Source organism: Typopeltis vanoorti, chromosome 2 (assembly GCF_054136105.1).
Source record: "Typopeltis vanoorti isolate ZY-2024b chromosome 2, IOZ_Tvanoo_1.0, whole genome shotgun sequence".
In the NCBI taxonomy this organism is placed as follows: domain Eukaryota; kingdom Metazoa; phylum Arthropoda; class Arachnida; order Uropygi; family Thelyphonidae; genus Typopeltis; species Typopeltis vanoorti.
Window position 1 is genome coordinate 78,085,471 of NC_143550.1, and position 27,017 is coordinate 78,112,487.

The window sequence follows — 27,017 nt, forward strand, 5'->3', positions numbered from 1 at the left end:
ATACATTCCTTCCATTCCTGAGCTGAGACTCAAAGTTATACAAATGTGTGAAAGGCCTAGCCAATTTGGCTGAACTTTCCTTTAGCAAATGGGCAGATATTCCATCTGTCCCTATTGATAAATTCTTATCCTGGTTATGCAACAGCTCTTCAAGCTCATTTTCATGAACCTCTAATTCTTCATCCAATGTTGCAGTAGCACTGTGAACCATGCTACATATACCTGGTTGATATATCTTAGCAAAGTGAGCGCTCATTAACTGAACAATCTCCTTAGCTTCAACACTCGAGTACCATCTGCATTCAATAAAGTTATTCTTACACATTCATTCTTTCTTTTGCATGCGGCATAACGATAAAATTCTTTTGGATTGCCTTTAACTTGTATGGCCAATTTCTTTTCACTCCGTTTTAGCTTTCCTCACAATACTCGTTACTTTTCTAGCCTGAGTCTTATATATTTCATAACTCTTCTCATTCTTATTCTCACAATATTCTTTCCACATCATCTTCTTCTTGTGGATCTCTTGCTTAGTAAGGTTGCACATCCATTTCACTTCCAACCTATTTATTCTTCAAACACTAGGGATACATTGAGATACAGCCTCATTCAAGCACTTTTTCAAAGATTCCCATGCATTGCTGACATTTTTCCCATTCAGTAACTGATACCATGGGACCAAAGATCGTATTCTCCAAAGTTGATCATAATTTCCAGCTTTTGTAGTTCAGCATGTAACCTGTTTTAATCAGAGCTTCAATACAAGTAGATACTTCCCAATGATCACTGCCACCAATTGGTGGTAAAATAGCATATTCTTGACAGAGACCCCTTCTGACGCTATGAGCAAATCCAACACTCTTTGACCACGAGTTCGTTCTTTCACATGCTGCTTGAGAAAGTTGTCTTGCAACAATTCAATAAATTCCTCTTCTTTCTTATCATGAGAATTCTCTTCTACCCAATCAATGTTTGGAAAATTAAAATCACCCATAATGATCATTTGCTTGGTACCCATAAAGCTAAATTCTTCGTCCCCTGCAACTGAGCCGCCAGGTCTGTAGCAACCCCTCCCACCATATATTTCACCTGTTAACCTCCACTTCGCACCAGATAAACTCAAACTAACTGCTACATGGGATTATTACCATCATTGTTTTCTTGTGTTTCTACCCTAATTGGACTTAAGTCATCTGATATCATTAGTAGCACTCTTCCTCCTCTCCTATCCCTTCTGTCATTCCTAAAAATACCCATTACACTTGATCCCACTTGCCATATCTGATTCTGATAGCCAGGTTTTTCACTAATGGCAACAATCTTAGGCCACATCATATAATTCAATAAAGCAATGAACTCAACCCACTCTGTTTCTAATGCTCCTGGCATTTGTGTGTAGACATAATAAATTACTACCTGGCCTATTCTTATAATTAGATATGCAATCTATTTGGTCTTGTTCTAGAATTTTCTCTTTCCCTCCCCAGACATACTTAAAAGGTCCGAACCTAAAGCAAATTTTCCCACTCCTTCATCACATACATAACCATGTTCGAAGGCATTCATATCTTTATCACGTTTGCATACCATTGCTGAACTTTCACACACATTTTTTCCATTCCTCCCTTGATGATCTAGTTTCCTTGACTCTCTGCATTAGGTCTCAATACCAAGAAGCAATTTCTCCAGGCTTCTGATGCCAAATGAATTCAACTGCAAGTGAAATCATTTGCTATCATCACCCTCCTTAACTCAGTACTATCATATCTGAGTAGTAATCCTACAATTTTTACTCTCTCGCATTTCTTTCTCACTTCTTCCAACAGATCTTTCATATCTTCTCTCACACTATATTTGTCACCACTTAAATTATTAGTACCTACCAGCACTACCATTTCTTTTACTTTTCTTTTTTGGTTTTCAATTACGTTTGTCATATTTTTAATTTTCACTCCCAGGAAACTAAAAGTGGTGACACCTTCGGCAAGCTCAAATTTTAAAATTGAGTCACCATAACATATTACCTCTTTTTTCTTCGATATTAACTGACTTACCTTGTTATAATATTTTGATTACCTAGTTCAGTATTTTCCTGCCTGTTCATGTTCTCATCCTTTTTCTTATCCTGTCTAAGTTTGATCAAAACGTTTTTCCACCTTTTCCAATTCCCTGGTCGATTTTCTAATGATTTCTTTAAATTGAGCTGTTTCTGATGTCACGATACCATCAGATAAATTATTATCATCATTGCAGCAGTACTTTTGTTCATCATGCCAAGAACTATCCAATATTTGCACAGTATCTATCATACTTTGCTTGGAACTGAATCACAGTCATGGCACCCACAACAGACAATAGCAACCTATTCCACTACTCTCCAAGTAAAAAAATCTAGTTCTAACACTCTTGCTAATTACACTCTTATTCAGTTTCCATGGGTCAGTCCTAGTTCTCCCACCACCACACCCGTTCTGAAAAATTTCCTCTGAATTAATCTTGTTAAAACCCCTCATGTAATTTACATGTCTCTATCATATCACTCCTTTTCCACATATCAACCAGTTTCTGTAACCAACAAATCTTCAACCTGTTCTCATAAGGTTCATTACATAGATCTGCTGCTATCATATCCTGTACACCCCTTGTACATGTCAGGAATTTGAGGATGGGTACTTTTAACATGCATATTTTTCTCTTATTTTATGGCAGACTTCGAAAACAAGTGTTTGAGAAAAATAAATAAAACATTATAGACTGAAATGAAAAACCAATCATCTGATTGGTTTTTCTGATCTGAGAAGAATTACACTACAATATTTCAACAATAACAAGAATCAGAAAAAAAAATGGTTATGGTAGTATGGATATGCATACAGAATGCCCACTAACAGGTTTCCTCAAATTCTCAAAAATGGAAGAGTAGAAGGAAATATACCACTATGAAGACCTAGAAGGAAATGGATAGAAAACATCAAGAGTATAAGTGGTCTGAAATTCTTATAGGAATTTAAATAACTTAGCTGTCCAATAGACTGGGATGTAAATTTATTGTTCAAAAGTAGCTTCAACCTGCTTTAGGCAGATAAGGGAAATGATGATGATATTCCTTTAACTAATTATCAACTTCAATTAAATTTAATCTATTAGATTATGGCCTATAGCACTGTGACAGTGCCTGTGGAAATGGTGTCTGCATTCATAGTGCTAGACCACATGAAGAAACACTGATCTAAGTTTGATTCTAGTGATTAACTAGAGGAAACTTTATCTAAGCCTTTCTTTGACAGTTCCCGAGTTAGTCCATCTCTGGCATGAGCAAGTAGTTTTCCCTTCTAGGAATTCAGATTTTTAATCTTGCATCTTAAGAAAATCAACTGAAGAACTCACACTGTTATAGACAATAATGCAAATATTAGGATTTTGAGCAACAAGATGGTGGCAGTTGTCGGCCATTCATGCTCTTTGTCTCTCTCTCTCTTTTGAAAAGCTTTGATTTATTGATAGTTCAGGTTCACTATATCAGTAAATGGTTGAAAATGGAGACTGGCTGCCTACTAATCTTCAAAAAATTAATTATGACTAAAGAAGTTCTGCCTACTGCCTTTGGGGAATAAAACGCATCAGGAAAAATCCAAAATCTGCCATCCTCAGAATAATGTTCATACATTTGGGGTGGTGCACCTAAAACATCCCTAAAAATTTTTGATACTGTCTAGAGGACAGTAATTCTGCTTGTTGATTTCCTTTCCCTCTCCCTTCATCCTCCATCTCACACAGATGCAATGTTTCAGCTCTGTCTCTCTTCTACAGGTACTTCCATGGTCACTGCTCCATGAACTGGCAAACATAATTTCCCTACTTTCTGTTTGGACTGTTAAAACAAGAGCTGAAGCTGCCCAGTATCTCTTTTCAGTACAACTGCCATCACAGTGAACCTCTTTCTCCTCGTTTATTCCATTTACCTGTATCCTCTGGAACAGCCTTCCTCAAAGTTTCAAAACTACACTGTCCAACACTTCAAGAAAAATGTTAATAGATATCTTCTTTCTCAAACCTCACCTGCACCTCAACAATGACACTGATGTGCTATATGGGCCTCCCACCATAAAGACAGGACTTCACTCCATTTGATGTTCTTCAAGAAACTGAAGTAATATTTGAGAAAACAATCACTTTGTGCCAGATGATGAAGTCAAAACAGCAGTGAAGCGGCAATGCTGCCAATATAATGTTCAGTTCTATTCTACTGCAATGGACTCATGAAACTGCTACAGTGGCAGAGGTGTGTAAGGATATAGTTATGTTGAAAAATAATTATATACAACTGAAGAGTAAACCTCAAGTAAAAAAACTCATTTGTATTTTAATAAAATATCTATTCCCATTAAAAAGGGCATTCTTGACCAGGTAACAGTTTACTATATAAAGATAATGATATAAAAATAGCTTTGAATGTCTCATGCTCTTTTGACATTTTCTTCAGTCATTCTATTTTGTTTATAAGTTATATACAAATTATCATTGTAAGCATAATATTCACATGAAGCTGTCTCAATTGAAAAATGAACTACTGACATTTCTGTAGTCCATTTTTTCAGACTAGGCTGCTTCATATTAGTGGCATATTAGTTCTCTGTTTTCATTGCTTTCTTACAAATAGTTGTAGTTTCATTCATATTATTAGATGAATGAAATAAGTACAGGTATAACTGCAATACTGTAATATTAATATATAACAAAAATAAATAATTTTTAAATACATGGCAACAAAATTATGAATGAGTAGTTATGACAGATAAACTGAGACTGTCTAAAACATTGTTGGGATTATATTAAAAAAATAAGAATAAAACTGTATTCAGAATGTCATTTTATTCCTAGCATTTCAGATTTTAACAAGGAAAAAAAATTATATATAAGTGAAACTCTTAAGCATATCACTGATATGAGAATTCAAAACAGAAATCATAAATAAATCTAGGGACCTGGCAATCTTCCAAGAAGTCTAAAGTTCCCAATACAAACTGGCAGTCGGCTTCTCCTGTTTTCACATCAACAGTGTGAATAATTTCTTCTACTATTTCAATCTAAAGATAAAAAAAGAAACAGTAAAATCATAGCGCACTTCTTTGTTCACTGTAATTTTCGTGAAAATATTTTAATATAAAAGTCTATGCCAGAACTAATATTATTTTATTTTATTTTTGATATTTTTAATGGTAACTTTAATATAAATATTTTTTTTAAAAAAATCATTTACCTTTTATAATGCATTCTTCATTATAAAGAATATCTGGGAGAGTTCAATAATTAATGACGAAAACATAACTTCAATTCAAAAAGAAAACCATCATCATCAAATTCCTGACATGTACTCTCAAAGGGTGTACAGGATATGATAGTACTACATGAAAAATTTACATCATTGCCAACTTCCTATCTACAATTTTCCTCCAAATCAGCCTGTTACTTGTCAAGACTCCAACATTATCAGATCTTATATTTCTATCGTCTATCGACCCCAGAGGAAGACCACTTTGTACCGTATCAATCCACCTATATCTTGGTCTTCCTCTGGGGTCGTTTTACTGCCAACCTGGCAGAGAACACTTGTTTTGCTAATCTTTCCTTGCCCATTCTGTTTAAGTGACCATACCACCTGAGAATAGCTCTGCTAACACATTCCTGGATGCTGACAATGTCAAGTTCTTTCCTAATATCCTCATTTTTAATATGATATAGCCATTGATGCCATCTATTCACACCTCTAATCTTTCTCAGGACAGTCATATCTGCAATCTCTAGTCTTTGGTCAAGTGTTTTACTTCTGACCCAGCTCTCAGATCCATAAGTTAAAACTGGTTTGAACACTGTCTTGTATACAGCTAATTTAGTGATCCGACTAATTTCTCTCTTATTCCATATGAATTTATTCAATTGACTTCCCACCATACCAGCTTTGTTGATTCTGTTGTCCATTTCCATATTTAATTTACTATCTTCACTAAAAATCGTGCCTAAGTAGATGAAATGTTTTACTTGTTCCACAGGTTCTCCGTTCACAACACAGTTAACATATGCAACAATTCTAGCTATTTTCATTGTCTTTGTCTTTTTAATGGTGATCTTCATACCATATCTATTACAACAGTTATTCAATTTAGTCAGGGAATCTTGCAAACTTGTAGCAGATTTATTTAGAAGTATAACATCGTCTGCATAAAGCACAGAGCTGAACATTAACATCTCCAATTCCGATATCATGTTTAATACCACTTTCCTTCATAATGTGATCCATATAGAAAATGAATAACAGAGGGGATAATGTACATCCTTGTCTCACACCAGATTTAACATTAAAACCCTCTTCCTGTACTTCCTTCAATTCTAACTGCTGACTTACAACTCAAATAAAGACTAAGTATCGCTTGATATAATGCCCCATTGACACCATATGACTGTAGCATATTGAATAGCTTCTCTCTTGGCACCTTGTCATATGCCTTTTCCAGATCGACAATACTAGATCTTTCTAGATCTTTGTTATATTCCCATGCTTTCTCAACTATTTGTCGTAAAGTGAAGATCTGATCCTGACAGCCTCTATTTGGCCTGAATCCAGCTTGTTCTTCACCAAGCTTTTCTTCCACAATTCTTCTCAACCGTTTCTCAAGTATACTTGCATAGATTTTGCCAGGAACACTCAGTAGGGAAATACCTCTATAATTCTCACATTCAGTTTTATTTCCCTATTTATATATGGGTACTATTAGAGCTCTACTCCAATCATCGGGAATTTGTCCCTCTGTCCAGGCTTACTGAACTATGCAGTGCAGCCACAGTAAGACTTTTATACCACCATACTTCAGCATTTCTGGTCCAATATCATCTACTCCTGCTGCCTTTCCACATTTCAAGCCTTTGATGGCTTTTTCTACTTCAAGTATGGATATGTATTCCTGATTGTATGCCTGCTGAGTGTTTTTTTTACTACTGTGCTATCATCACTGTTTTTTTCATTTTGCAAGTTTTTGAAGTAATTACTCCCTACTTCAAGGATATCTTTTTCTCCCATTTTCATGTCACCTTTATCATCTCTAACTCCTTTTACAGCACTCTTTCCTCCATTTCTAAGCTTCTTCAACAACATCCAGAATATCTTACCTCCTTCTTGATATTTATTTTCTATGTTCTTGCCAAAGTCCTCCCATGACTTTTGTTTAGCTAGTTTTACACAGTGTTTAGCTTTCTTACATTTGTCTCTGTATTCTCTAAGAGCAAAAGCTGACTTATTTGCCAGGAACTTTTGATATGCTTTCTTCTTTTCCTTCACTGCCTCTTTAACTTCCTGTGTCCATCAAAGAAAACTATTTAATAGTAAATTGAGATATGGTATCTTGTGTGGCACAAAAACATCTTCAGTAAAAAAAATGGAAATTTAAAAGCAACAATTTATAAATAGGTTCTGAAACAATGAGTATTCATATACACACACACACACACCTAGCCAAATACACTAGGGTTTTAAACTTCCTTAAGTTCTGAATAACACTAATAGGCACTTCAAGGAGGTTTAAAACTATAATACTATTATAAGTAAAGCCTACTAATTATATATTTGGTTTAATCCTTTATCCAAGTGTAAGCAAAAAAGTTTGAGCCAGAGGTATTTTCAGGACTGGGGCAACTCGTGGTAAAGGTGGTATAAGTTCTGATCACTTGCCTTAGTATCCCATAATGCAAAGCACATCTCCTTGCAGACATGTATAATGCTATGCATTAAGGGAAGGGTCATTACCAAGACTGGTTTTGACCTTTATTGAGGTCTCATCAGTGGGAGCCAGACACAGAGATGGTGATACTAAGGTGGAAGAATGGAGAAGTCATATCACCATATACCAGTTGCCAAAAGGTGTCAACACCTTATTATTAAAATTCTCTGGATTAGAGATAGTTGATGGAAGTTTTTTCACTTGGCTATGCTACCAATTATATATTTGGTTTAATCCTCAATCCAAGTTGCCTTTTTGGATTAAGGTCAATAAAGGTCAAAACCGGTCTGGGTAGTGACCTTTCCCTTAATGCATAGCATTATCAGTGCATTGCTAGACTGGCTGGCCGAGTGGTTAGTGTATCCGCTCTTCAGCCAAAAGGCTGTGGGTTCGAATCCCGCATGGGCATGGATGTTTGTGATTGTCCTTGGAATTACTAGTGGTGGTCATTGGTGGTAGATGACGTTGGTGTAGTTGCAGTCAGTTGGTGGATTGAGTGGCGGAGACAGAGTTGTAGAGCAGGTGCCCTCCCTCGATGAGTCTTCGGGCTCCCTGGTGGCGTCTAATAATAATAATAATAATAAATTATACATGTCCGCAAGGAGATGTGTTTTGCATTATGGGATACTAAGGCAAGTGATCAGAACTTGTACCACCTTTACCACGAGTTGCCCCAGTCCTGAAAATACTTCAGGCGCAAACTTCGTTTGCTTACACTTGGATAAAGGATTAAACCAAATACATAATTGGTAGCATAGCCAAGTGAAAAAACTTCCATCAAGGAAAGCCTAAGTTCTAAATTTTTAATTAGCAAATTAGTTTACTATCAGCAGAACAGGACCTTTACTTAACTAGCTCTCATTCCAAGTAAATCATAGATGTCAGATTCCTCTTAGTAGCTAAGATCCTAACCTCATCCAAGTTTACTTTACTATGGAAAATCCTTCATGCAGTTTTGCTCACACAACAATGATGTTCCATAAGTTTTGCAACTTTTTGTGTGCATAGAATTGATAAACAAAATATTTTTAAAAAAATACACATGATGGGCTTAGTTATATGACTAGTCACTACAGAATAAGGATCATCATTATTTTTGTGTTTGTGAGGTTCTGAAAAACAGAATATATTCTTTTCAATATGTTTTTAATTTTTTTTTTGGAAAGCTGTTAATCTATTATAAGATTAAAAAAAAAAACTCAGTTAAATTGCATTGCATTATGCATATTATTTAAGCACAAAAGCTAATGTAACACACCTACAAATGATGTACTTTGTACCATGAACAGGTTGGAGAAATACTTGAAAAAAGTCTTACCAACAACTTTACTAGTGACAGTGATATCTTCAAACTAGTATGGGACAAAAGAATATACAGAGGATATTATTATTATTCAGGACTTCCACACAGCCATGAGGCTCATTGTGGGAGACCCATCATAGACAACAGTCTATCATACCACTCTTTAAACTTGTTGACTATCCATGCTCTCACAACTCTATAAGATGCATTCTATTTTACAAAACACATAAACTGAGTTTAACTGGTTGGAGGTTTTTTCAGTGTAAAGTAATAGCCTACTAGTTTTTGCCGACTTGACTGTTGGCTTCGCTGGACATACAAGGTGTAAAACAGCTTAAAAAGATCAAAAAACAAGCTAAGGATATCAGGTTAAAACATAAACATACTATGCTGTACTTGAAAGAAGATTTTCGTGCCCGCAACACCAAAGAAGCTGCAGTAGTTATCTGTTCAAGAGGCAGCCTGAACAGAAACCAAGGAATGATGCTTGTGACATATGGAAAAGTCTCAAAAGATCACTCAGCACACCGGAGTTCAATTTTGCTGCCAATTATAAATTTTTCTCTAATATTCTACATGTATAACAATGACTGATAACATACACGCTCCATGCGTTTGATGTAGCGTTTTTAAGTTTAGATAATATTTAATATTCATTTATGTTTTAACCTGATATCCTTAGCTTGTTTTTTGATCTTTTTTAAGCTGTTTTGTCACTTAGTATGCCCAGACGAAGCCAACAGTCAAGTCAGTGAAACTAGTAGGCTATTACTTTATAATAAAAAACCTCCAACCAGCTAAACCCAGTTTATATGTGTTTTGTATATAATCAGTGGTCGAAAAGAACATTACAGTGCGTTCTATTTTACAGCTACCCTTCTCCATGCAATAAAACCACTTCCATTTGCAACTTCTAGGGATGGACCCTTGTCCTTACTCTTGTTCCAGCAGATGAAACACGGTGGTGCAACTCTAGCTCGCCTCTACATGGTGAATCCTGAGTAATGCTAAAGAACTAGAACAACTTGGCCATCCAGACTATCTTAGGATCGCCTGGATTAGTGAACATGCATATACAAACAGTCTATCAGGTTACAATGACAGAAACTAAGATTCATCTTGTCAGCATTGCCATTATATAAGAAACCAATGCAAGCAATGAGTTGCAACTACAAGAAAGAGGCTCCATTCCAGGTTTCAATCTTATAGGAGCAACATATCTACTGCTATTATAGAAATTAACAACCTAAAAATAATTAATGTCTATAAGCCACTGTCTACAAGCTGGCCTGATGAAATTTTATCAGCCTTAACACACCCTGCTGTTTATATTAGAGACTTTAACATTCATCATACCAAATGGGGTTATAGAGAAACTGATGCAAATAGTGGCAAGCTAGCTAGGTGGGCAGATGCAAACAACATACAGCTGATTTTTGATCACAAGGATAATTGCACTTTTAACTCGGCTAGATGGAACACTGGCACCAATCCTGACTTATGTTTTGCTACAACCAATCAAAGAGGCCTTCTCAGTGCTGACCAGCTGTCGTGTTATAGGAAGATTCCCACACAGCCAACACTGCCCTGTCTTTATTGAGGTGGGCCCTAAAATCTCAATTGCTGAGACTACACCAATGCCACATTGGAATTTTGCCAAGGCAAACTGGAGCAGTTTCTCATCAGATCTAGATAAAAATGTGCACTGGATTTCACCACAACCTTGTAACTACTAAAGATTTGTGAAAATAGTAATTTCTAGCATCCCTAGAGGTGCTAGAAAATAACAGATACCTGGATGGAGCGAAATCAATGAAGCACTTTATAACAACTTTCTGAATAGCGGACGTGTAGATGTTCTTATTGACAGCTTAAATGAAGCCAGAAAGAACAAATTGATTGATACCATTGAAAGGCTGAACTTTAAACATTCAACCAGGAAGGCATGGAGCCTCCTTAAAAACTTGGGTGGTAATTCCCATCGCACTAGCGAAAGCTGCTGTTAGGGCCAAGTGTATTGCCAATTGGATAATGAATCTGTCCAGAGCTAAATCAGAAAAACCCACACTAAAATAATTAGGAAGGAATTGACTAGGCTTAAAGAAGATTGTTCTGAAGCGAAGATCTATCAAATGAATTCACCAAAGAAGAACTTCTTGCTGCAGTCCAGGGAGTGAAAACTGGTAAACCTGGATTTGATAATATTCACCCTGAATTTTTAAAAAACTCTGGATCCAATACAATGGTATGGCTAACAAAATTTTTCTCTAATATTCTACAGCGTGTGCAGATTACTAGTAAAATTCAAAAAAATCGAAGATCATAGCCAGTCTGACACCTGAAAAGCTATAGATTTATAACACTGCTCAGTGTCTGTCTTCTTAAGCTATTAGAACTTATTTACAATAGAATTAGTACTATTATTACTGACACTCTACGTCATGAATAGGCCGGTTTCAGGCAACTGTGAAGATCAAGTTTTGGCAATAACAACTCATATAAAATCTGGTTTTGAAAAATGTTAAAAGTGGTGCAGTTTTTATAGACTTGATGGCTGCATATGACACCATTATGGAGGAACAGCATGATCTACAAGATCCTTAAAATAGTGAAATGTAAAAAAATTACCTATCTAACACTATTTGCCTAATAGAACAATACAGGTAGTTATAGATGATGATATGAGCAAGCTAAGAACACTTAATGGACTCCCACAAGGGTCAGTTCTGGCCTTCTATTCAATTTATATATTCTGACTTTCCAAGGACAACATCTAGAAAATTTGCATATGCTGATGATCTCTGCATCACATCAAAACACCAGAACTTCTGTACTATAGAGCACATACTAACTATGTGACCTAGAGGAGCTAAACTACATCTTTGAGAAGTGGTGTCTTATTCCAAGAACTACCAAGATAAACATGCTGTTTCCATTTGAACAATAGCATGGCACGTGACATCTTAAGTGCCACTAAATGGGAAGATACTGCCACACAATTTTAATCCAAAGTATTTGGGCATAACTCTAGGCAGAGCCTTCTCCTTTAATAGATATATCCCCAATACTGCTGCTAAACTCAGGACTAGAAATAACATATTGCATAAACTTGCTGGAACATCTTCGGGGGCTTGTGCTCCCACATTAAAGACATCTACTCTGGGCCTCATTTACTCAACTACTGAATACTGCTCATCATGTTGGAGGCTTAATGGATTTTTTATAACACTCAAAAAGAATTAAAATAGAATTTAATACTTCCTATATTTCGTCCTAGTCACTAGGACATCTACGGGGATTACAAAAACAATTAATGTAACATATGCACAAATAACAAACAATACTAAGCCCAACCACGTGGGTGACACTAAAGTCCTATCTAGGTAGAGCGCTCTCTAAGGGCAGTAGTAGGTGGCCTGGAATGTAAGGTGGGAACTCTGGTGATGAGTGTTTCCCAAATCTTCGGAAGCTTAATGCAACCGTATTTATTGAGATTTGGTTGGTTTTTGAGAGCTGCTGCTGCTGCTTCTAAGAAAAGTCTCTCTTTCTTGAATTTGCTGTGGTGGAGCATGGTGGTTTTTTTCCATGATACCCTGTGGGTGGTGTCCAAAACATGGTCAGCCAAGCCTAAATGGCCATAGTTGTGTTTCAAGATGTAAGACTTGTGTTCCTCTAGACGGATGGATGCTGATCTGCCTGTCTGTCCAAAGTACGCCAGCTTACAGGAACAGGGTATTTTGTAAACTCCAGGCAGAGAGAGAGGAGGGAGCTGATCTTTCGTAGAACGGATAAGGGTAGCAAGTTTGCGGTGGGGCTTATATGCTGTGTGTAGGTTGTACTGTTTTAGTATCTTGGCTATTTTTTTCAGATGTGCCACGGATGTAGGGTATGGTGATGGCATTTTTAAAATCTTGTTGACGAGAAGGATGGGGAATGGGGGAGGAGTTGATCATTTTTTTGATACTGTGATCGCTGTAGCCATTGGAGAGGAAAGTGCTGTGTATGTGGTTAAGCTCAGTTCCACTGGAACAAAGATTGTGGGCTCTCTTGGTAAGAGTTTTAATAATGCCATATTGTTGAGAGGGGTGGTGGTGGGAGAGTTTGTGAATGTATCTGCCTGTGTGTGTGGGTTTTCTGTATACAGTGAAGGTAAGTATCATTAGGCAGGCGTGTGACTAAGGTGTCTAGGAAGGGTAAACAATTGTTCTTTTCCTTTTCCATAGTGAACTGGATTCTTGGATGTAGACTATTGAGATGACTGAGGAAGGAGTCTAACGTGTCTGGGCCATGAGGCCAAATAGAGAACACATCGTCTACATATTTTAGCCAGATAGAAGGTTCGAGTGGGGCTGAGTCTATGGCTCGTTTTTCGAAATCTTCCATATAGAAATTGGCAAGGGGGGGGTGAGAGGGGGGAACCCATGGCAGTTCCCTCTATCTGCTTGTAGATTTTGTTGTTCCAAGAGAAATACCCAGAGTTAATGGCAAAGGAAAAGAGATCTAAGATGTCAGAGGGAAAAACGTTTTCTAACAGAGATAAGGTGTCAATTAAGGGAATATTGGTAAACAAAGAGGAGATATCAAAGCTTACCAATATGTCTGTCTTATTCAAGGTTAAATTTTCTGTGAGGGCTTTAAAGTGGGTCGAGTTTTTTATATAGGAAGGGGACCTTCCGGTGAGGGGGATCAGAGAGTTGGCCAGCTGTTTAGATAGTCTATAGCAAGGTGCATTGGTTGCATCTACTATAGGCCTGAGTAGGGAAATTGGGTTTATGGATTTTTGGTAAACCGTATATTCGGGGGGGACGAGAGCGGAAAGATTTAAGTTTTTTCGTGACGTCAGGGCGCCAGGAAGATACTTTTTTGAGTAAAATTTTTAGTTTTTTAACTTGTGTTTTTGTGGGGTCGTGTTCTAGCGGGATGTAGGTAGCGCGATCGCGGAGGATAATGTTCATTTTACGATTGTGTTCACTGGTATTAAGAACGACTGTGGTATTACCCTTATCCGCTCTGGTGATGATGATACTTTTTTCTTTACACAGTTTCAGGAGAGCCATGCATTGGGCATATGATAAATTACTTTTTGGCGGTGAAGAATGCGCGAGGATGTTGCCTACGTCAAGTCTGATGTTGTTAGCTATCTCCGACGGTAAGCGACCGATTCCACGTTCGATGTTCACCATTACGTCAAGCACCGGCACTTCCTTCGGAGCGATGGCAAAATAACGGCCGAGGCAAAGGGTACTGATGGCATCGTCGTTGAGCCTTTTGGAAGAGAGGTTTATTACTGTCTGGAACAGTTAAATTTGTGGTTGTGGTTTGTTTTTCACAAGGTTGCTATATTTCTTGATGTGTTTATTTTTTATTTTTTGGAATTCTCTCTGCATGGAAGTTTCCGAAATGTCAGAGAGAATCGACCAAAGTTCAGGGTTAAGAACGGTGTAGAGCTCTGAATGTAAGGAGCCTAAAAAATCCATTAAGCCTCCAACATGATGTCCTCACAGCACTTAAGCCTCTACACACGTATTCTAATCATCGATGGAGAAGAATTAGCACGCAAATCCAAGCAATACGGTAAGTCAAAACTACGACTATCTAGGCAACTAAATAGGCTGGCCTTTTTAAAATGATGTTGGGATACAAGAGTGATACCAAACTGCGTTAAAATGAAGATCAATTTCCATTCCAAAAAAGCACTTCGTATATATAACCGTGCCAGCCGGGCATTACTCCGGGAGCAAATCGCCTCTACACGTGCTACCCTCGCAGTGATGAACGCCGCCAATGGCTCCTTACATTCAGAGCTCTACACCGTTCTTAACCCTGAACTTTGGTCGATTCTCTCTGGCATTTCGGAAACTTCCGCACAGAGAGAATTCCAAAAAATAAAAAATAAACACATCAAGAAATATAGCAACCTTGTGAAAAAAAAACCACAACCACAAATTCAACCGTTCCAGACAGTAATAAACCTCTCTTCCAAAAGGCTCAACGACGATGCCGTCAGCGCCCTTTGCCTCGGCCGTAATTTTGCTGTTGCTCCGAAGGAAGTGCCGGTGCTTGACGTAATGGTGAACATCGAACGTGGAATCGGTCGCTTACCGTCGGAGATAGCTAACAACATCAGACTTGACGTAGTCAACATCCTCGCGCATTCTTCGCCGCCAAAAAGTAATTTATCATATGCCCAACGCATGGCTCTCCTGAAACTACGTAAAGAAAAAAGTATCGGCATCATCAGAGCGGATAAGGGTAATGCCACATTACCCTTATCCGGAGAATCGTTCTTAATACCAGTGAATACAATCGTAAAATGAACATTATCCTCCGCGATCGCGCTACCTACATCCCGCTAGAACACGACCCCACAAAAACACAAGTTAAAAAACTAAAAATTTTACTCAAAAAAGTATCTTCCTGGCGCCCTGACGTCACGAAAAAACTTAAATCTTTCCGCTCTCGTCCCCCCCGAATATACGGTTTACCAAAAATCCATAAACCCAATTTCCCTACTCAGGCCTATAGTAGATGCAACCAATGCACCTTGCTATAGACTATCTAAACAGCTGGCCAACTCTCTGATCCCCCTCACCGGAAGGTCCCCTTCCTATATAAAAAACTCGACCCACTTTAAAGCCCTCACAGAAAATTTAACCTTGAATAAGACAGACATATTGGTAAGCTTTGATATCTCCTCTTTGTTTACCAATATTCCCTTAATTGACACCTTATCTCTGTTAGAAAACGTTTTTCCCTCTGACATCTTAGATCTCTTTTCCTTTGCCATTAACTCTGGGTATTTCTCTTGGAACAACAAAATCTACAAGCAGATAGAGGGAACTGCCATGGGTTCCCCCCTCTCACCCCCCCCCCCCCTTGCCAATTTCTATATGGAAGATTTCGAAAAACGAGCCATAGACTCAGCCCCACTCAAACCTTCTATCTGGCTAAAATATGTAGACGATGTGTTCTCTATTTGGCCTCATGGCCCAGACACGTTAGACTCCTTCCTCAGTCATCTCAATAGTCTACATCCAAGAATCCAGTTCACTATGGAAAAGGAAAAGAACAATTGTTTACCCTTCCTAGACACCTTAGTCACACGCCTGCCTAATGATACACTTACCTTCACCGTATACAGAAAACCCACACACACAGGCAGATACATTCACAAACTCTCCCACCACCACCCCTCTCAACAATATGGCATTATTAAAACTCTTACCAAGAGAGCCCACAATCTTTGTTCCAGTGGAACCGTCCTCACTACTGAGCTTAACCACATACACAGCACTTTCCTCTCCAATGGCTACAGCGATCACAGTATCAAAAAAAGAATCAACTCCTCCCCCATTCCCCGTCCTTCTCGTCAACAAGATTTTAAAAATGCCATCACCATACCCTACATCCGTGGCACATCCAAAAAAATAGCCAAGATACTAAAACAGTACAACCTACACACAGCATATAAGCCCCACAGCAAACTTGCTACCCTTATCCGTTCTACGAAAGATCAGCTCCCTCCCCTCTCTCTGCCTGGAGTTTACAAAGTACCCTGTTCCTGTAAGCTGGCGTACTTTGGACAGACAGGCAGATCAACATCCATCTGTCTAGAGGAACACAAGTCTTACATCTTCAAACACAACTATAGCCATTCAGGCTTGGCTGACCATGTTTTGGACACCACCCACAGGGTATCATGGAAGAAAACCACCATGCTTCACCACAGCAAATTCAAGAAAGAGAGACTTTTCTTAGAAGCAGCAGCAGCTCTCAAAAACCAACAAAATCTCAATAAATACGGTTGCATTAAGCTTTCGAAGATTTGGGAAACACTCATCACCAGAGTTCCCACCTTACATTCCAGGCCACCTACTACTGCCCTTAGAGGGCGCTCTTCCTAAATAGGACTTTAGTGTCACCCACGTGGTTGGGCTTAGTATTGTTTGTTATTTGTGTATATGTTACATTAATTGTGTTTGTAATCCCCGTAGATGTCCTAGTGACTAGGACGAAATATAGGAAGTATTAAATTCTATTTTAATTCTTTTTGAGTGTTGTAAAAAATCCATTAAGCCTCCAACATGAAAATCAGTCAGAAAAGTTAAAGCCATTCAAAGCATAACAGTGAATATTAAATCATTGTTTATAATCTACTAAGAAAAATATCACCCATACTCACTACTTTTGGAAGATGACCTTTATCAATGTGATCTTCAGGAGTCTGTGTCAAATAAAAAATTAATTGTATATATTAATTAGGTAATATAATGCAATTTTTTTTAAGCAAAAAAGATCTCTACTTTCATTACTTTCATAAGTCTCCATATTTAATGTCAAAACGAAACTAGGTTGTTGAAAATAACAAATACAGGCAAAAATAATTCAGCTAATTAAAGTTAAGTATAGTACACCCAGAACAACATGAAAGTTGTATCTGCTTAACTAGTAATGTAATTATAATTGAATAATCGAAATCAATGATTTCCAGTATTCAGTGTGATTATATTACTAGTTAAGCATTACTAATTACATGATAGCAGGCGACATCTCCAGTTCAAAAAAGCAACTGTGGATATATGCTGAAGATATATCTAACTCTGAATCAGAGACAACGATAGAAAGTTTTTACACTTGATTACAAAGTAAATTATACTCAAGAAGAAATTATACTTTTGTTTAATCCTTTATCCAAAAGCAAGCAAATAAAGTTTTCACATGATGTATCAACAACCTCTACGTACAAGTAGCCTAGCTGTGAAGATACTTCATAACAACTTTGTTTGCTTACACTAGGATAAAGGATTAAACAAGAATATATGTCTTTTCAAGTAAAATAATAAAACTAACTCAATATTACCCATATATCAGTAATTATCAGTATTACCCAGTTTTGGTAACCATATTCATACTTTTCCAGTTTGGGATCACTGTCCACATCTTTTTCTGTTGGAATCTTCCATTATTAACTTTCATGAGCTACTCAGTCAACATCAAGGAATATGAAGTGACAATCATGTAGAGCCATGATTCAGATCTTTCTCTCTCTTCCAAAATGATACTGGATTATGATTTGTGATGTTCAGCATTTTTTTTTTTTTTAAATCTAAAGCAACATAATGATTCATGATGCAGAAACATTTCATTTTAAGTTTGATGGTATTAAACAAAACCAAGAAGATAAATAAGATATGGCATGCTCTGATGTTGATAAAAAAAAAGAGTACATTTGTCTGGAAAAATGGAAAACTACAGTGCTATACTGAAGTTGTTACAAGTCAGTTTTTTTTTTTTTTTTTTATTATTATTAAAAAAAAAAACATCCCATAACCTCAATAAGAAAATTGTTGAATTATTGCTGTGACAATGAATGATCAACTCCAACCAGTGTAAACTCTTCTCCATTTCCCATATCAGATAACATTAAGTTAGAACTTTATGTTCTTATGTCAGTTACATGTTTCAAACTGTTATTGCCTGTGCAATGTGACAAGTTTTGTATTCTGAAGATACTGGTTTGAAATCTAGCAAAATATCAGCAATACTATTTCTTTCTATGCACATTACATACATTATGATGATGACATAATATGATTAGATATCATGCCAAACTGGATATGATATCTAATTTTTGTAAGAAACCAGACAAACACTAAAAACCTGGCTAGTGGAATAACCTCAAAGAATTAAAGTTAAATATCATCAAAATGCACTGATGGAAAAAAAGTGAAGCTAGTAGAGGAATTATAAAAATAATATGTTGATGGTGATAATGAAATAAAGAAACTAAAAGTGTTGTGACAGTATTTCTGTAACTGTTAGCTCCTTTTTACATGGCAGTTTTCACACTGATGGTGTCTATCTTCAGTTTTGTTGATGATTAGGCAACAGTAAAATGTAAGGCTTTTTACTTTAGTTGAGCATGTACAGTGGACTCACTATGGTATACCAAAACCACACTGCAACAGAAGCAAATTTTGTGATCGACAAGCAACAGGGACCAGGCTTTTTTAATTCAAATAAAATTATCTAAATATGTACAGAATTAAACTGTTTTTTATATTGCTATTTTATAATAGTTACATCAATGGTGTTTCAATAAAAAAACAGAAAAGAAATGTTCACAACTTTTCCTTTTCACAAAGCTATGTACAGGTGTGACTCAGTTTATGCTGCTTTGCTTTTACACCTCTCACAAATCAAAAATGGAAAGGGTAATGAGTCATGACTCTGCCAGACTTCCTAGACACACATGGTCCTGACATTGTAATAAAACTATAATACTAAAAGATTAAACTACAGCCTAAAATTTAAATAATTAAACCAAAAAATGAAATATAAAATGCAATAAGAAAAAGAAAATTACATTAACCATGAACTAAGAACTGCAAGTGAACTGACAAACATGCACTGGTGTCTAGACAACAGGATGCCAAAAGTTTAAGTCTGATTGGTCCTATACACCCATCCTTGACACCCACTGCTACTCTTCATTGCCTTTAAAGAGTGCCTCCTTTTTTCCCCCTCCTAGTTGTTCTGTTTTTCTAGGTGTTTGTGCATCTCGCACTCTTCTAGCAATGACCACCAACTGAGAATGAAGCTCAACTATTAAGAGAAGAATTGAGGCAATTCTACATCCATACTATAACTTATTAGAAAAGAAGAAAAACCAAACAGACATCTAATCTATTGTTTTCAAAGCAGTATTTTTTCTTAAACATTATACAATTTTCAATATGTAAATTTGATAAAAATAAAACATTTTTCAAGTATTTTGTGTTGATTACTGAAAATTTTGGAACAGAACTTAATGTATTTGCATATGTTCCTATTATATTTTTGCTTCAATTTATGCCTGAAATCTAGGAACCTAACCCAGGCATAAACTGAGTCATACTTGTGTATGAGTGAGTGAGAGAATTATTTCAAAAAACTAGAAATAACTACACACTTAAACAAGTAGAAAGTCTTATGTGTTGGCAGTACATGTTAGTTTATTTCACGGTATTGATTCACAACACAGAATAATAAGAAAATAATTGATATTTATTAACTGATATTTTGCTGGTATTATATCAGCCAATAAGTTAATAAATATTAATTATTTTCATATTATTCTGTGTTGTGAATCAATACACTTAAATAAACTAGCAATTACATATAGATACAACTATCCACTGGATTTTAATAAAAAAAAATATAACAAATTTAAATGAAAATATGTTAAATCAGTGTGCAAAACAGTTACATGTTCACTTTTTTTATCTTGTCTAAAATATAAATATATAAAAAGTGAGTAAAAATTTGGTAGGCTTGACAAAATACAGAAGTGTACATTTCTGTTTAAAACTTATTTTATGACTTGACATCTTTGCAGGTTCTAAGTACATACTTGTTGCTAACATGCAGCTACAAATTTCACTAATTTCGAATGGTGGAGAGGAGAGAGAGAAATCCCATACCTCAGAAAATCAGTCACGCATGACGGATTTTCTGAGGCTTTTTTTTTTTTTTTTCTTCATGATAACTGGATAGAGCCACTTAATTCATAGCAAATGCATATTTCAAAGAATATTTAATCATAAATCCAGATTCACAATAAGATGCAAACAGATATTTCCTATGCAGATTAAGACTTGACAAGACTTAAATCCATTAATTCCAATAACACAAAGCAAAAGTTTTATACTACAATTAAGTTCATAGATAACGTCTTCATTCAAAACTAACAAATGAACCTAAAAGCTTGTGTATATTCTCACTGGAGTAGTTCTGCCAGCTTACCTACAGTTTAAAGATTACTTATTCCTTTTCTCTTTGTAAGGATAAAAGCTTGTCTGCTCAGCCATGAGCAATTACAAATATTTGAGTACAAACTGATGAATGAAAAAACCAGGAACAGGTTTCAATTTACTCATGCACCATGAATAAGTTATGTGTCAGATATCAAGAAATCTGAAGACCAAAAATAGAAATTTTTAGGGTAATGCAGACCAACATCTGTTATTTGGTTTATAAAAATATTCACAAACACAGCAGGACTGAAACCCATAGCCTGTTGGCTGAAAAAACAAAGTTGCCACTCAATTCAGCCAACCAGGTCGTCTTCTTCACTCCCATATGATAATGGTGTGCCTATGCTTATAAGTTTTCTGAAGTTTTGTGTGTGGATCAAATTTATATCTATCTTTCAAACACAAGGGAAGTTTATTTCTTCCTCCTCCTTTAATATTCACCAAGAAAGATACAGTCCATAGCTCTTAAATAGGCTGCTGAAACACTAATCAGTTTCAGTTACAGAAGTCACTAAAAATGCACTATACACAACAGAGTTTGTTCTACACTTCAAACTCTTTCAATGCATTAGGATAAGTTAAAATGTATGACTTCCTTAATTTGAAATCTGTTTTAAAGAACTCAACATATAACCATTGCAAAATTATTAATTCCAATTTTTTTAAGCTTATTTTTCATTCTCTTGAAATCATTAATTTCACTTTTTAAAATTTGTTCTTCAATTAGGCTCACTTATTTTTATCACTCTCCTAATGCCAACAATCATTCTGGAATCTCATTTTCTTTAGATTTTCTCAAATCCAACTTTCTCAATAGCAAAGTCACTTTCCCTAGTGATTTCAATGGCAATAAATTCAACTGGCTTCCTTATTTCAGTTGTACTGATCTAGCAGGTAGATATGCCAAAGCAGTTGCAATAATGAATGTTTTATACAAATTATGCCTATACCATCCACAATAACTGGATGATCCAGAAGAAGATCTCTTCAAACAAACTTTCAATTTTACCTCACAAGCAATTCTTCTAAACATAGCAGGATCTCTAGGCAAAGATCATAACCAGTGTCAGCTTCTATCAAGAGATCCACCTTGTTTAGATTGATCTCTAGGCAGAAGGATCTTGATTTTAGACAAAAATCAAGAGTTTGTTTGATCAAATGTTTAGCAAAAATCAACAGTTGACAGCAGTTGATCCTTTGATTGGAAAAGATCTGAATTCAATTCTTGTCATGATGAGAGGAATCATTATACATGAATATTTTCAAATGAAGGTTAGCAATCCTATATGAAAGTAGCAGGTTTTTTCTCCCAAGAACTTTGGTTTTTCTGTCGGCATATAGGCAAACTGGCTGAAGAACACACGCAATAAATAGATAAAAATACTATTAGTGGACAACAGATGGCATAGTGTGGGGATGGTTAATTTAAGTAGACTGTGGATTGTGTGGCATGCTCTCCTGTGATGAGTGGACTCCAATGTGTCACATAATAATAATATTTATCTTGTATTATCAGAATGCTAAGTAGGATGAATTACTCCTTCCAGTTGTCTGATCAAAACTTCTGTACTGAACATTCCTTATCTACATGAAACATGTAGCCAGCACAATTCTTCTCAACATAGGATCTCTAAGCAAAAGATCATAATCAATATCAACTTCTACTGGGTGCTTATGCATACCTGAATATTTCTCGAAAAAAGGTGTACATTTGATATCCAGAGCAGGATTCCCAGAGTGATTGATCCTTAGCTTGTCTGTGATACTAAACTTTCTATGGGTTATCAAGTTTTTATGTTTGGGATCAACAAAAATTTCACTTTACATCTTTCACTTCACTTTAAATTTCACTTAACTTTACATACAATGCTCATCCCTTATATAAGCACTAGTTCTTCAAGAAATGTTCAAGAGAAGAAGAAGAATGATGTATATCATAAGTGACTTTCAATCAAAATCTCTATCTTCTTTTCTGCTTGTATTAAAGCTCAAAACAGTTGCAAAGAAATCACTAATACACCAAAAACTGATTCTGATACTAGACTGAACATTCAGCAAGAAATAAATGCCTATTTAAGTTATTTACAATACAGCATTCATTGTGTGTGTGTGTTCACCTTTATGTTTCACTGTTTTCATACTTGCAACAAGTTTTTTTATCATATTTATTATTAGAAGCCAATGTTATGGAGAACATGCTAGCTTCAAACAATTGCCTAGATTTTTTTTTTTGGAAATTGCTTATACCTTGCATATGAGATATACAAACTATGGCTGATGTATATGGTCCTATGGAACAGAATGATATAATAACAGATTCATGAAGATAAAATGTTTTAATTCAACACTAATACTTAATAATTCTGCCTTAGTCAGTTTGAAAATGAAATTATGACAAAGAAAATTAAAAGAATTAATCTAATTCTATATACAAACAATACATATAGTATATCAATGTTTGACCTATTAATGCATGCGCTAAAGTTCATTAGCCAAAAGAGTGGTAATGAGACAAAAGTAGCTTCATAAGTTATTAGTCCCACTGGTTCATAAGTTATCAGTTCCATTACCAATATTGTAATAGTTTCTGAAAACAAGCAGTCCCATTTTTGTTTAATTTTTTTATATCACTAGGTAGTAGCTCACCAAGTGGATAGCAATCTCAACATCCCATGTAAGACCAGCACTCTTCTTACTGGAGAGCTGAAGTGGCTTGGAAAAAAATCCCATGTTTCGTCTCAAAAGTACCTCCAGATTATGTATACCTTAGCTCATTCACAGTGCTAATGAACAATAGGTTTAAGATCTTTTGCTGCTGGAACTTGCATAAAAACTCTCCCATGAAAGTTTGGGAAGCTATATTGCAGGACTATGAGCATGTGCTAAGGATTAGATAATCCAAGAATCCTACTTTACAAACCTTGTCAACTTCTTACTATATTTTTTTTTTACAATTCAAAGCTAAAAATCTCCCATGAATTTTCTTGTCTTAGTGGACAATTACCAAGTGGGAGTCTTAAATCAAATGAAAATTACCTATCACTCTGAGATTCACAAACATCCATATCAGAGTGGGATTTAAGCTATAGTCTGTTGGCTAAAGAGTGAAAGCACTATTCACTTGGCCAACCATACCAACTTTAGTTGTTTCTTCTGTATACAAATAATCTTCTATAGCTGATTGAAAATCCAATTCAAGCTTCTGCTGATGTATTCCTCTTTCTCATTTGATAAGCCTACACAAATCAGATAAAATACATCACAGAATACATAAATGATATGCAATACAAAAAGGGTAACTATGTATGATCTAGCTTTCCATGTTACAAAAAAATAGAATCACAATTTGGAGCAGCAAGCCAAATAAATATCCTACTTATCCTATAACAGCTTAGAGGTTGAAGCACTAATCTGTTTAATTTGTGCTCTTACTGCTATGGAAATAAGAGAATAACTTTAACCCATGTTTGAACTACCATAAGCTAGTATTATAATAAATTTACAATATGAGACTTGATTTTTTACTAGTAACTTCAAGACAAAAATGTCTTTCACAGAATTTTATTGATCTCAGATTTTATTTGCAACCAATTTTTGTCCTTATCCTGGATGATTTTATAATGGGTTTATACTTAAGTTTAGATAACGATCAGTTCATACTACAGAGCACTTATTCATCCATAAATATCTTTCTTTTGATCTCAAAGTCTCTAATAAAACAGACTTCAGTGTGTAATCATGAAACATATGTCATAGTTTTAAGAGAAACATGTATCATAGTTTTAAAAGAAACTTGTGCTACAGTTCTATACAATATATACATGAAAACAATAGGTAAAAGTATTTATTAAATATACTTCCATATATATCAGTCTGAAATTAACAGACTATTGTCAGTGGCTTAAAAACATAGAATGTAAACAATTGATTTATTCAAAACAGAACGAGCCATGTGATGTTAAATTGCCAATAGCATTATGCTTTCACTGAAGAAAAGGTTAATCATAAAAGTGTAAAATAAATTGCATACATATATATATATATATATAATTTATAAAATCATACTAAACAGATCATCAGATAGATGTAGTATCTAGTTGGTTTCTTAAGACCTTATGCTCTTATAAGATATCATTATTGGTCTTAATTAGTAAAAAAACTTTAATGATGTGTTATTCGAATCAAACTTTTCCATATTTTTGATAAGGATAGGCAGTCATTCCGATTCAAGTTAGGAGAGTGAAGCAAAGCTTCAGCACTCTCCTTAAATAGGCATTTGAATTTGTACTGACATCTATGTAAAAGGTGTGTTTCAGACCAAAGAATGTTGTGGTCTGCCTCTATTCCATGTTGAGCTAATCCAGACTTATTGGATTTTTTTGGAAAATATACGATTGAAGTTCTTGTATTCTTTTTCTATTGAGCATCCAGTTTGTCCGAAGTAGGAAAAATGACAGTCACATGGAACTTGATATACACCTGGAAGAAACATAGGTGAGTGTTTATCTTTAGAAGAGGAGAAATACGTTGAGAGTTTATTAATAGGAATAAAAGTTGCTACTAAATCACATTTCTTCAAAATTCTCGAAATCAGTTCTGAAATGCCGGAGATGTATGGAATTGGAACCCGACGTATTGATTCCTTGTTGTTTGGATTAGGTTTGTTAGAGTCAAACAGATGCTGTGTAGTGCTTTCGGAGAAGAAGAAGAATATTGTTTGATAGTTGAGAGCTCTTCCTTGTGTGCAGATGAGAGGAATGTCTAAAAATGAAAACTTGTGTCTTTCAATTTCCATAGTGAATTTGATATGAGGATATTAACTAAATACACTATATTGTGAGGGCCACACTGCAAAAACGTTGTCTATATATCTAACCCAAAACAAAGATTAAGGATGTATAGATGAAAAAAGGATATCTTCTAAATGTTCTAAATAAAAGTTGGCTAAAGCAGGGGAGAGCGGACTTCCCATGGCAGTTCCTTCTACTTGTAGAATTTGTTTTGGCAAATGAAGTATCCAGAATGTATTATGAATTCGAACAGTTTTACTATATCTTATGGGAATATTTCAGAAAGTAGTTGTAAAGTCTCTTTGGGTGGTACATTTTTTTTTTTTTTTTTTTTTTTTTTTTAAATTCTTCAGATTTCTTAGACAAATTAAAATATATCTCATTACAACCTACTGATCTTATATGAACCTCTGTAGCTCAGTCGGTATAGACAAAGCCCTTTGGTCAGAAAGACCTGGGTTTGATTCCCATCCAAGACGCGAGGAACCTCTATCAAGTCTCTTTCAACTAAGGGTGAGTTAAATGGTCTCACACGGCGGTGGTAGAGGTTTTTTTAACCCAGAAACTCGGATTTTTTGTCCCTCAGAACAGGCAAACTGGCCCCATGAACGAACACACACACACACACACACACACACACACACACACACACACACACACACACACACACACACACACACATCTACATTCATAAAATACATACTTAATCCCTCACTGGGAGGGCTCATCCCGTCCTTAGGGACAGGAAACTGATCTTATGATGAGCTTTGATGCAGAATCGCTATTTACAAACCTACCTCTTAATTGGTCTCACACGGAGGTGGTAGAGGTTTTTTAACCCAGAAACTCGGATTTTTTGTCCCTCAGAACAGGCAAACTGGCCCCATGAACGAACACACACACACACATCTACATTCATAAAATACATACTTAATCCCTCACTGGGAGGGCTCATCCCGTCCTTAGAGACAGGAAACTGATCTTATGATGAGCTTTGATGCAGAATCGCTATTTACAAACCTACCTCTTAGAGACTTCAGACAAACTGGATGCTCGATAGAAAAAAAGAATACAAGAATATAGATGTTAGTACAAATTCGAACGTCTACTTAAGGAAAGTGCTGAGGCCTTGCTTCACTGCCCTAACTTGAATCAGAATGACTGCCTATTCATATGTCTAGAAATGTTTGAAAGGAGTAAAAACATCACAAAATTACTAGTAGCAGTTATGACCCAACAATTAGCCAATGCAGTAAGTATCAAGAGAGGAATTTTACATTTCACCTTTATTGTTCGTCCTAGCATTTCATCTGATTAATTCTAAAAAAACATTCACTTCAGATATGAAACATCAAAG

At 35.8% G+C, this 27,017-nt stretch overlaps 1 protein-coding gene across 2 annotated transcripts in view; it reads right to left on the reverse strand.

Annotated features, from left to right (window-relative positions):
- The window catches only part of LOC150109200 (rho guanine nucleotide exchange factor 3-like), a 235,143-nt gene that overhangs the window by 36,247 nt on the left and 171,879 nt on the right, over nt 1-27,017 (reverse strand). For both annotated transcript variants that reach the window (XM_090406217.1, XM_090406208.1), the window contains 2 exons: nt 17,258-17,299; nt 4,986-5,087 (listed from right to left, as the gene is read on the reverse strand). In XM_090406217.1, the coding sequence (XP_090262343.1) occupies nt 4,986-5,087; nt 17,258-17,299 (144 nt within the window). The remainder of the gene's footprint in view (nt 1-4,985; nt 5,088-17,257; nt 17,300-27,017) is intronic.